The following is a 12,680-nucleotide window of genomic DNA, read 5'->3' as shown; positions in this document are numbered from 1 at the left end:
TTTGTCCCCCCTCAACCCACAGAAGCACTCCTAAAGGCTATCCATGGCCCCTTTTTCACAAAAATGGGCCCTTTTTTTGCTCATTTTTGACCCACCTCCACTCTCCAGGAGCACTTTACAAGCCTCCTAAAGGGTATCCATGCCCCCCCCCTTTTTTTGAAAAAAAAAAAAACCAATTTTTGCGGGGAAAAAGGCCGTTTTTGGGAGGTTTGCAGAGTACAAAAAATTTTTTTTTAATTTGCCTCCACTCTGAAAAATACGGTAGATCTTAACTGGATGCTTCTTCAAGTTAAATGCATACACACGTTTGAACACCTTGGCAGATGAGTCTTGAGAAAAAGCATTTATTTTTCCAGAGACATCTCCATATTCCAGAAAGCTGCATTTTATGTTTTGCTTTGCATGTTCCATAATTTAACTCAGAACTTTATATGGTCTCCAGATTCTCCAGCAGCAGTTTTTTACTGGGCTGTAAAACTCCATATAAGCACTGGATGGCATCAAGGAGTTAGGGTTTGAAAAAAAGGCAGCAACAAATAACAAGGAAATAAAATTCACACCATAAAATATTTATTATGAAACAAAAGATTTTTTTTCACTTGTAAGAATCACTCAAATGCTCTTTTAAGAAATTTTTAAAAATTAAATGAACATTAACAATATTTTACTTATTTTACATGACGTATAAAACACCACATCACAAATCATTTTTATTACAACTCAAAGCATCTCCCTGTATATACATACATACACATGTTATTCCCTTTCAGGGTTAGCAAAGTTAGGCTATAAATCAAAGAGATTAAAGGAATTACATAAAAAAAAGGAAACACAGCTAAAAATTAGCTTACACTAATACTATTCATTTAATGTTTCCAGGCTTTTCTATGTTCTTGTTTGCTTTATGTTCATACATTGCCTTTTGCTCCTTATACTTCATGTTTTTTTCTGAAAATCTCATCAATTCAAACCTAAAACAATTTTGTAAGAGCCTTTCTCTCAAATCAATCATTCTTACTTCATAGTTCATTCTGCAATTGGATCCTCCTTAATTCTCACTATATGTACAGTATATCACAGAAGTAAGTACACTCCCCTCACATTTTGTAAATATTGGAGTATATCTTTTCATGTGATAACACTGAAGAAATGACACTTGGTTACAATGTAAAGTAGTGAGTATACAGCTTGTACAGCAGTGTAAATGTGCTGTCCCCTCAAAATAATGCAATGCACAACCATTAATGTCTAAATTGCTGGAGATGTACTCACTTCTGTGATATACTGTACCACCTCAATATACTACATTCATACTGGTCATTCACTTTAATATTGAATAACATTCATTCATCACTCGTACATTTTAAATTTTCCTTTCCTTGCTTTATCATACAGTTCTTAAGTACATCACTCCTACAATATCGCACATCCTTGAGGAAGATTTTACTTTCTGCTTAATGTTGAACCATTTATTAAGTTCCATTTATTCTCACACATGCTATTCTGTTGTATACCATTATTGTGACATTCAGAAACAATTTTCAATTTCATAATTCAAGCCTTTATCATGTTTAATCTTAAATCAACAAATATACAATGAACTTTCTCGCCTTCATACATTTCTCAATGAAAAGCATTTCTCCCAAACAGTTGTAAATTGGTTTCTAGAATACTTTCCATTGTAACTTTTTTTTTTCCAAACAAGTAAACAAAACATTCACCTGATTTTCACCTGTTGCAGGACGTGTGCAATGAATTTCAGGATGAGAAAGTGTTGCTCTATGCACTTAGAAGGAAGCCCAACTGACTATTCTAACTCTGTACATTGCAGCCCAAGACCATCAACTTTTGTTTCAACTAAGAAAACTTAAATCTACCCTCTGAGATGATGATAGCGAATCTAATCCAATTAGTTCCAAAGCACTTCATATTTTTTAAGCCAAATTGATCTATTCCGACCAAAAGGGTCTTTTCAAGCTAAGAGCTAATTTATTAATCAAATACAATAATGTCACTGCTAATAAGCCTCTGTAAGATATAATGTAAGACTAGGGTGACGAGATACTGTAAATAAGATCAGTTGGTACAGGGCAATATAGTTTTGATTTAATGCTGTTTAAACTTTTTAAAACCGATAAACAGCTATCCAATTTATCAAAAATATTTTTACATGGATGGTCTGTGGACTGGCACATCCTCCTTGTAATGTTTTTTATACTCTTATTGTTAATTTCTAATTCTTCTTGTGGTGGCTAATTTAAATCTTTCTCTGGACTCCAATGTTGACACTTATGTAGGATTTTCCCAGCATGTGATTTATTTGGCCTGTTTTTATTCATATTAAATAGGAATTCCATCTTCTCGGGTCCATGTCAAGTCTTGATATAGATGTGACTTTTGTATTACATTCAAATACAAAGCAAAAGGAGTTGGGAACATGTTGAAGACTTGGCTACAATCCACATATCTCAGGTTACTGACATTCCCAAATGCAGTTTTCAAGGGATGCGGGAGCCTTTGTGAGCAAACACTGAAATTCACAGTTTAGTAAAACAGATACTGGGGCTTTCATGGGTATTTTAATTGGAATAATTTACTGTGATTTGAAAATGCCTGAAATAAACAATATTTCTGCATTGACCATGGCCATAATCCAAAGGACTGCACAGATATATTCATGCTCCTGAGGAGGTATGTCACAGTGGCTGACTGCTTAGTGAGAACATTCTGAAAGGCGACTTTTATGGACTAATTAGGACTTGCTATTTGGAGGTTATGAAATAAATCCCAGTTTCCTTGTTTCTGGATGAGCATGGCTGGTTTAGTTCCTTAAATCCCAGTCTATAAATCAAAACTTCAAGTCCATTGGAAAATAAACGTTACATGGCTAGGAAAAGAAACCATGTGAAGCTGCCACATGAAGTCATGTTATTTGTCCGTTTTTATGGCTCTCCAGATTCTCCAGCAGAAGATCTCTCAAATCAACTGCTGCAGAACTCAAGAGAAGGGAGGAGGAAGATGGATGTCAGGATATGAATATGGACAGTGGAATGACTACATTTTTACCACTGAGCTAACCAATAAGTTCCTAGGACTGACATTAATAATAAGCATTGCACCATTTAGCCTACTACTGTGAAGTATGATTGTCGGTACAGCAATATGAAGAGTCATTGTACCTAGGACAAAAAGGTAAAACAAGACACTCCTAAAATATTGTCTTGTCACATTGTCTTCTATTCACTAGGCAAATACCACTGACTAGGAAGTACCTGAGGGGCATTTAATCACTTACTTACGTGAGTTTGGTAACAGAAATATCAGTGCCTCCTTCAGCATAATCCTTAGCCATTATAAGTTATACACTGGAATGGAGGCATGACCTCCATACAGTTTTTTGTTACTGTATCCAGTGAAAGCCAGGAATAGACACCGTCTGAAGCACAGGTTTTCCAAAATTATTTACGAATTGTTGCTTTGTACAGTTTGTTGTTACTACACCTTTGCTTGATGCATCATTGCAACTGGTTTGATTTCTTGCTTCCGTCCCTTCTTAGAGTTACACAGTCACCGCAGGATACATTTTCTGTTCGCTATTACTGTGGGGATATGGCGACTGAACGGGCCTGTAACCGCTCTGCAGGCTATCCAGGAAAGGTGGGACAGAAGCCATGGGCATGGAGTCATGTTGCACGGCATACCCCACGTACTGGGGGTGCAAATACTGCCCTTGGTGAGGCACTATCTGTGTGGCCTGTTGGCAGTTCAGCACTGAGAAATTAGTTGGCATGTTGACATATACATTATTCATGGTCCCCTCTGGTAAGCAGCAGTTAGCTTGTGATCTGGTGGGGGCAGCCCTGGCACCAGAGTTGGCACTTGAACTGGAGCTGGCAGCTGTGCTTGATTGACGCGAGGATGATCCCCGGGAGGTGCTGGCACTTGGAATCATGGGGATTGTCTCCATTATCCTATTCCCTCCAGGAGCCCGGCTCTGTTGTGGTTCTTGCTTGGGTCGCAGACACCGGCAACAGCAAGCTGCCACCAGGGATCCCAGAATAATGAATGCCACGAAAACCGACCCCACAATAAGGAATGGAACATAAATAGGCACTGCCAACAGAAAAGAAAAAAAAACCTTGTGAGGATTTGTGCTACCAGGGCAAAATATAGATTATACAATAGTGAGACATTTTCGGCTACCTTTTCTTACCTCCAGGAAGACAAAAGAAAACAAGGAATTGGTAAAGCAATCTTCCCAGCCTATTGAAGTCCAAGTATGCTGAACTATAACTCCCAAAATAGCAAAGCCTGTGCTTGATAATTAGGGGAATTCAATATACCTGGAAGGTTTGGAAAAACACTAGCTTTTTGAGTTGTTTGACAAAATGCAATCAGAAGTGCTGGCAAAAATTGCAACACGCATGACAAGTTCTTCTCTACCCCCCCCCCCCCAATCACTTATAACAACTGAAATAAATGACACAACATCATGCACTAATTTTCCTTTTACCATCCCATCTTATCGTTATTCCTGCTGTTCTTCTAACTCATGACAAGACACTTGAGAGATCTCCTTATTTCAACTTGACAACAATTGTGAAATAGGTTACAACTGATTACACTGCCTGGCCCAAAGTTAGCTCCATAATCAGCTGCAGATCTGAATCCGACACTGTTAAATTGCACTGAATCTAACTTAGGCGGACCTATCTATAACTGGACTATTCAAAGCAAAGATTAATAGAGTTAATAGTGATTTTTTAAAAAGTACTCTTGTACTATGATCTTTATTAATGTCAATGTGACTTGGACATATATACAATTAAGTTAGGTTGAGCCCCACTCCTCTTGAATCTAGAGAAATTTTACTTTGTTGTTACTAATCGGAAGGGGTTTGTCACTGTCTTCTTCCAGATTCACCCTCACACAAGTGTAAATGAAATTAAGCATTTCTTGTTATATTCAGTTTTTTCAGGAATAGAAGAAATAAGATCAAACACAGTTTCTGTTGATAATATAAACATAGTATCAGAATGGGTTGCTTTGAATTTCTTCTTTTATTAGTTTCCCAGTTTAGTGTAGTTTAAATTCTTAGATGATTCCCCCCCCTATTCAAATACTAAGCCTGATTCCTTTCTAGATCATCCAAGATTGGTTAGCTAGTTGAATAATGAATAATTGGACTCAACTATAACATAATTTCTGATGAATTCATAAATTTCAGGAGAAAAAATGCTGGAAAGCAATTTAGCAAAAGTTTTTTTAAGTCAAAAGGCTAGGTTTAATATAAATCACACAGGAAGGCTTCTGGAATAATGTTATTTATTCATTCATAATATAGAAACACCTAGGCTAGGCTGTTATATGAGCTGATATTATTTTTGGCCCTTTTTTGTTAGTTTCATTTTTCTAGGATTTGCTTTTTAATTAGAAAATCAATTTAAAATATTGTTAGTGAAATGATGTCTTTTTGAGACAATTTAATTGAGATGTTATAGGAAATGCTACCATCTAGAAAGTTAGACAAATATATTTGTTCTTCCTATAATGGGAGGAAGGACAGGGGGAAAATGAAAATTCAACAAGTTTCAAAATATAAAAGATTGTGAGTGAGATTATTAATCACTTAATATATGTCTACTTTTTCTAGTTTTGCCAATGAGTCTGAGCCAATGTAGCTGATAGCAAGTGAATCGAGGTTGATGTACTTGGCTAGTTTATGTCTAATTGTGCCCTGTGATCACAGCATTAATTAAGGAAGATGATTAAAATCTGGAGGGAGGATAGGAATTAGAACATGTTACTGTTAATATTTGGGACATTTTTGTAGCAGATTATATTGTAATCCATGGAAACTGGGCCGTATCAGTTTCTGACATGCTTTTAGGTTGATCCAAGAATTCTCACAATAATTGTCCGAAAGTGGAACCAAAAAATAACAGGTCCCTTAGTTTTTGAAGAATAAAATTTAACCTGAAACAAGAAAGTGTGTAATTATTATGTAAACTTTCATTCCAACTAATGTAGATATAGCCTCAGCATTACTTTTGTACTTTCTTTTTGGTATTCAACAAGGCTGCTATTCTGGTTTATTTTATTTTATTATTTGTATATTTTCAGGTAAACTCTGAATGGAGAGCGTCCATGAATAAAAAGAGGAAAAACCTGGAAAGGGGACTGACATACATGTGCAGACACCCCAAAAAAGATGTTTCCAGAGTTGGGATAGAGAGCCTCTATCCCAACTTTCAGCCAACATGGTATCTTCCAATTGTGGAGGAATAAAAATTCTTAAACCAATTTGTTGATGATGAAACATTTGATTGGTCAACACACTCTTGAGTCAGACCTCCAGATTCAGAACAATCAGATAATATCAATTTCCTCCGGTAACTAGTTACACAGCAGTAATAGGATGGCCTTAACTAGGCTTACAAAATAAACTCAGTCAGGTTTAGCTAATATTTTGATGGGAAACCATCAAGGAATGTTTACTACTTCCATATGCTCGCTAACCCTATAGAGTTAGGATTAGGGTTAGGGTCAGGGCTGGGTTGCTGGGGGTTCGCAGGGGTTCGGGAGAACTTCTAGCTAAGATTCTGTGCAGTTCAGATAACTTCCTATCCCACCCTGCCTCTCCCAGGGGTCCCCACACAGCCCATTTTCGATGCAGGTAAGCGCGGAGGCTTGGGGAGGGGGGGAAACGGGCCTACCAGCAGTTCGAGAAGGCTCCAAAGGACCTCTGGAGTGCCCTCCCGGAGGCTCGAAGAAAGCCTCCGGAGCCTGGGGAGGGCAAAAACGCCACCCACCCCCCACTGTGGCGCAGGACGCCAAGTAGGCTACGCCCACCCAGCAACTGGGCAGAGAACCCCTTGCTAAAATTTTTGAAGCCCACCGCTGGTTAGGGACAAGAGTTACATATGGGATACTGGTGGCTTAATGTGAGATCTCTGTGAAACTGCTAGCAACTTGAACAGCCACGCATGCCAGGCGGCATGGCTCCGTGTGCCATTTCAGGCACATGTGCCATAGGTTCACCATCCCGGGTCTACTGTATTCATAATTAACTGCACAATCCAGCAAGGGAGCATTATTTTATATCTATGCCCTAACAGGATATTACTCTTTTGGATTTTATCTTATTTTAGTTTATTGACAAGTTGTTTTTCACTTTATCTTCTTAAAAATTCCCACCATCACTTCCTTGACATATGCCCTCAAGCTTATGCCATCTCTTCTTGTAAACTTAGCAACTTCCATGATTTACTTAACCAGGGCAAAAAAAGACCGTAAAATTGGGTGCCTTGCTTAGCAACAGAAATTTTGGTCCCAATTATGATTATAAATTGAATTACCTGTACTTTACATATATATATTCCAGCCTGTTTCCAGTTGGGTCGTTCAATAAGCTCTTAACTGCATTTTTGCTAAAAACAGATCTTATACATAGTAAAAGCTAGATAAATTGGGTGAAATTGTACTAACTCCCAACTAAATGATTGCAGCTTATAGGCATTTAAAACTGAAACATCATCAACTCAATTAGCTGTCACTGGTCATGTGCTTATACCTATGAAAACCTTTCCATGTCTCTTTTTATGACTGTACCTTTTTCAATTCCTGCTCTTGGCGCACAAACTTATAGTAACATTTTCAGGTGCCTTCTACACCGTGATACGTTGTTGAATTATCATGCATTGCTCAACCTTAAGTTTTGTTCCTTACACCATCCATCTTGTCAACTCGCTTGATTCTGATTTTTTTGCCATGTATATGTATCTGTGTCGTATATGTGTTGTGTGAGGGTATATGCATAAGGGTTATTCTTTGAAAGCTGAATGCAATGACATTTCATTTTAATGTATGCTGATTAGTGTACATTTAAAGTAACAATAAATGTTCTATGCTATGCTATTCCTTTCCTATTTCTTTCTATTCTTTTATTCTAAAGCCATTTATTACAAGTCAGAAAACATCCCAAAATAGTGACTTCTGAAAAGACACTAAAAGTCTGCTGAGTGTAAATGTTGTTGAGTGTACAGACTGTTTTCTTGGGTTATTTGGCTCACAAAAGTTTAGGAGCAATCAATAATGAAGACATTGACAGATCAAAGCAAAAATAAATGGAGCTTTGTATGTGAATGGATGGTCTTTTTTATGCATTGTGGTAATGGTACAATAATTTTAAGGGATTTTGAGGGAAGCCGCTTTGGAAAAGTTTTCTGAAAGCTTCAGAAAGTTTCACAGGTGGGATACTTGGAGATATATATATCAGAAGAGGCTTGTTTTGAAACTACTTTTCTTAAACATAAACAAAGGCAAGTACTGTATAAAAGAATTCCTGAACTTAGGATAACTATACAAATATTAACATTGAATGTGTTTGGCAGAATGCTCTAAACTTCTCTTGCTATGTGATTGAATACAAAGAAGCTAAATAAAATGAATTTCAATTTAAAGTACATGTTTTCTATCTCATCAATGATACCCATATGCATGCAAATAACTCAAGCACTTTGTGTTAAATGAGAGCCTATTCTTAAGTCACTTTAAACTTCTCTGCATTTTATAACTTTTGAGTTTTTTAAACAGTATCATTTGCACATTCCATTCAAGAAATTATAACTTCTTTGCCACAACAAATACGTGCACATGTGATATGCATTAAGAGCCCATGTAAGGCTCTGGATAGTCTCCAGAAGAGAATATCTAGAGTCTTACATGGGCTCTTACTGCTGAGTCAGGTAAACAGGTAGCTCTGCTTTGCCTGCAATAGCCCATCCTGGGGTCTAAGGTGGAGCTAAAGCTGGATCTAAACCCTGAACCAATGGAACAGCTTGCCTTCAGAAACCATGGGGGCTCCATCACTGGAGGTTTTTAAGAAGAGACTGGACAGTCACTTGTCTGAGATTGTATATGTTCTCCTGCTTGAGCAGGGGGCTGGACTAGAAGACCTCCAAGGTCCCTTCCAGCTCTATTCTATTCTAAATTCTAAAGTCCAAGATCCCTAAAGAGATTCAAGGACAGAGGAGAAGCAGGATAATCCAGATCTAGCATTAGCACCCATCTTGAACATCCAAATTATTCAACAAGTTAAGAATTCCAGATTGGCTGATCGGACAAGTACCAGAGATGAATACCAGAATATGATGGATACTCATTATTGGAAATGATATCTTCCATAATAAATGCATATTCCAAAGCAACATGGTGCTGATTGCCCTTTAAACCGTAACATGACTAATACAAGTAGACCTTGATTTACAACAGTTCATTTGGTGACTGTTTGAAGTTACAACAGTGATTTGTGAAAACAGTGATTTATGACCATTTTCTGCTCTGGCAGCATCCTCATGGTCACATGATCAAAATCCAGATTTTTAATATTTATGATGGCTGCAGTGTCCAGAGTTTTGTGACCTCTCACAAACAAAGTCAATGGGGAAGCCAGATTCACTTAACAAGCATTTACTAACTGAACAACTGCGGTGATTCACTTAACAACTGCGGCCAGGAAGGTCATAAAGTGGGGGCAAACTTAACTGTCTCACTTAGCAACAAAAACTTTGGGCTCAGCACAGGTTATCTTAAAAGAAATACAGGTAGTCCTCAACCTATGACCACAATTGAGCCCAAAATTTCAGTTGTTAAGTGAGACATTTGTTGAGGTTTGCTCCATTTTACGAAGATTCTTGCCACAGTTATTAACTGAATTGCTGCAGTCGATAAGTTAATATTCCGGTTGTTAAGTGAATCTGGCTTCCCCAATTGACTTTGCGGGTCACAAAAGGCAATCGCATGGACCCCGGGGACACAGCTAGGGTGAAAAATATGAATCAGTTGCCAAGGAAGGGTGTGAATTTTGATCACACCATTGTGGGGACGCTGCAAAGGCTGAAACTGGAGGGGAACGGTCACAAGTCACTTTTCAGCGCCCTTGCAACTTTGAACGGTCATTTAAAGGAACTGTTGTAAGTCGAGGACTACCTGTAACGCACAAGCATCCAATCCAAAGGGGAAAGGGGTAACTTGAGGGAGAGGTCAATGGGAGAAGAGCGGTGCAATCGTGTGGGATTTTCAGGCTCCCCGGCTCCGTACCTGCCGCGCTGTCTGGCATGTCTTTGTCCGGCCGACCGTGCTCGGCTCCGCCGTGTTGCCGGTCGTTGTCGCACATGCCCTGATCCAGGCGGACCTCCGGGCGGGAGCAGCAGTAGCGAAGCGCGCAGGTGCCGCAGCAAATGGTAGCGTCGCCCTCGTCGAAATGCTCCGGACACTGGAAACCTTCCCGCCACGACGCCCCATCTTGCCAGCCGTGGCAATACTCCCCGCTGCCCAGCGCCCCCCGCGCCCTCAGCCCGACCAGCAGGCACAGCAGCAGCAGCAGGAGCCGCCCTCCCGGCGCCGCCAGCAGCTGCCAACGCCGGCCCAGCCACATGGCACCGCGGGGCGGGCGAGGGGGCCTCCCGCGGCGACTCCCGCCTTTGATTCGGAGGCTCCGTCAACTATGCAAGGCTGCCCCGTCCCGCTCTCTCTTCTGGCTGCCTGGATTGCCGCGCGGAAGTTCGTGCGCCCGCGCGCGAGAGGAAGAAGAGAGAGGGAAATTTCGAGAGAAAAGAAGCCGGGCTGAAGAAGGCGGGCTCCGCTGGGAAGTCAGGCGTAGCGTGCCAAGGGGAGGGGTGGGTGGGCTGCTGCTAATAGAACGACCCCTGAATTAAGTGCCAACTGGTTGTCACCTCGCTGCAGCAACTGGCTAGGAACCGTGTGTGTGTGTGTTTGTGCTTGTGTGTCTCTGTATGTGTCTCTCTGGGAGAGAGGAGGCGGAGGGGGGGGGAGGCCAAAGGACTAGATAAAGAGCCTGCCGTCTGCCGAAGGCTTTGGGCTGAGGTAAAAAGCCCCGCAGTCCACCCGCTCCTGGCCGGCACCAATGGAAGGCGGAGAAGCTCTGAGGGAAATCCAAAGCCGTCTCGTCCGGTTTTTCCCTCCTCGGCCAAGTCACTTGGCGACGCCGCGTCTTCTAGCCTCACTTGGTCGCCCCGCGAACTCCCGGCCGTCGAGGAACTTCGGCATCTCGCGTGGGAACTTCCTTTGTCACGAGGTCCGAGGGAGACCGCAGCAGACGCTGGGAAAAAAGCGGGCGCGACTAATGGGGAACCCCGAAGCGAAGCTCCACCGCTATCCCAACCGGGTGAGGAGGGGGAAACGCCGTCGCTTTGGCCTCGGGGAGGCAGAGCCCGAGACGACGAGCCCCTCTTAAGAAACGGAAAGGCGAGCTTGAGGTCGTCGCTCCCAGACCAGCGGGACTGAGCAAACCACTCCGGGAACCATAACACGCCCGGAGATCCCTCGGTGCGCGTGGCTAGCGGAGACCGGGGGCGAGAAAGGGGCTGAGGGGCCCACCTGGCGGCTGCGGAGAGACTCCGCCGCCCCCTTCTTCACGGGCGCCCGGCTTTCCCCCTCGCACCCGCTGCCGGAGCACGTTCAGCAGCTTCTCATCTCCTTAGCCTCTCTTCAGTCTGGAGAGTCCCCATATCCGAAAGTCGGAATCCCGGTCGAACTCCTTTATGCCCATGGAGGAGCTTCGTGGAAATGTCTCGCAGCTGGAATAGCGGAGAAGGGTCGGGAAAGAGCCTCACTGGAGCGCAATCTCCCGCTCGGGCTCGCTTCTTCCCCGCCGTGCCTCGCACGGTTCCCAATTGACCGCTGTTTTCCTCTGGCATGGAGAGGCGAACGCAGCTTTCGGCGGTACTTTTCTGCCCAAGGGCGACTTTACCTTCCGATCCTCCCAGCCGGCGATGGCAAAAACTCCTAGCGGAGCTTCCCGAGGCCGGCAGAAGCGGCAGCCACAGGGAGCTCCTGGTTGGTGCGCGCAGGTCTCTTTCGCTCCCTCGCGTTCTCTCTTGTTATTATAGGCAGCCCGGCGCTCTCCAGGCGCGCAGGCGCCCTAAGAACCGGCGCTCGCTCTCCCGTTCGCTGAGAAAGGAGGGGGGGTTTGTTTTTTTAATGCTCTTCTCACCTCCGCCGAGCCGAGCGATTGGCTCACTTCCCCCCCTCCACCTAAAGACCCTAGGGCGGGGGGCGTGGAAGAGCAGCCGGTGGGATCGCAAATGCTCGCTCAAAAGAGATGGAAGTTGATAGCCTTCCAAGGATTTCGGCTTAAACCACGCGCTCTCGTGTTGCGTTGCGTGGGGAAATCCAAAGGTGCTTTCTTTTCTTTTCCAAGAGGCAACTGGACTTTCAAGAGCAAGAACAGTGTTGAAAGTCAACGCTGTTCCCTCAACACTGTCAAAACTATTTACCAAGTCTGCATTACTACTACTATTAATCTTCTCATCGTTCCTATCACCCATCTCCTCTTCCTTGTGACTATGACTGTAACTGTGTTGCTTGTATTCTTACACTCTATATTGTTTCCTAATATGATTTGATTGCTTATTTGTACCCTATGACTATCATTAAGTGTTGTACCTTATGATTCCTGAGGAATGTATCTTTTCTTTTATGTACACTGAGAGCATCTACACCAAAGACAAATTCCTTATGTGTCCAATCACACTTGGCCAATAAGGAATTCTATTCTGCTCTGCTCTGCTCTACTCTATATTTGCATGGGGAAAGAAAGGCTTTGCCAGCCTCTTGCTCTGGCTACACTCCCTTCCAACAGCTTGGTAGATTGGAAG

At 42.2% G+C, this 12,680-nt stretch overlaps 1 protein-coding gene across 1 annotated transcript; it reads right to left on the bottom strand.

Annotated features, from left to right (window-relative positions):
• Positions 1–3,387: 3,387 nt before the first annotated feature.
• SHISA2 (shisa family member 2) lies at positions 3,388–10,438 on the bottom strand. The gene is made up of 2 exons (XM_014053789.2): positions 10,102–10,438; positions 3,388–4,113 (listed from the first exon to the last, which is right to left on the bottom strand). Exons 1-2 carry the CDS (start codon positions 10,436–10,438, stop codon positions 3,560–3,562), a joined length of 891 nt encoding a protein of 296 aa, XP_013909264.1. The 3' UTR covers positions 3,388–3,559.
• Between the last annotated feature and the right edge of the window lie 2,242 nt (positions 10,439–12,680).

Source organism: Thamnophis sirtalis, unplaced genomic scaffold (genome assembly GCF_051295495.1).
Source record: "Thamnophis sirtalis isolate CommonGarterSnake01/CBP01778 unplaced genomic scaffold, rThaSir2_p1.2 scaffold_8, whole genome shotgun sequence".
NCBI lineage: Eukaryota > Metazoa > Chordata > Lepidosauria > Squamata > Natricidae > Thamnophis > Thamnophis sirtalis.
Note: the sequence above shows the minus strand (reverse complement) of the source record. Positions and strands in the feature narration are given on the sequence as shown.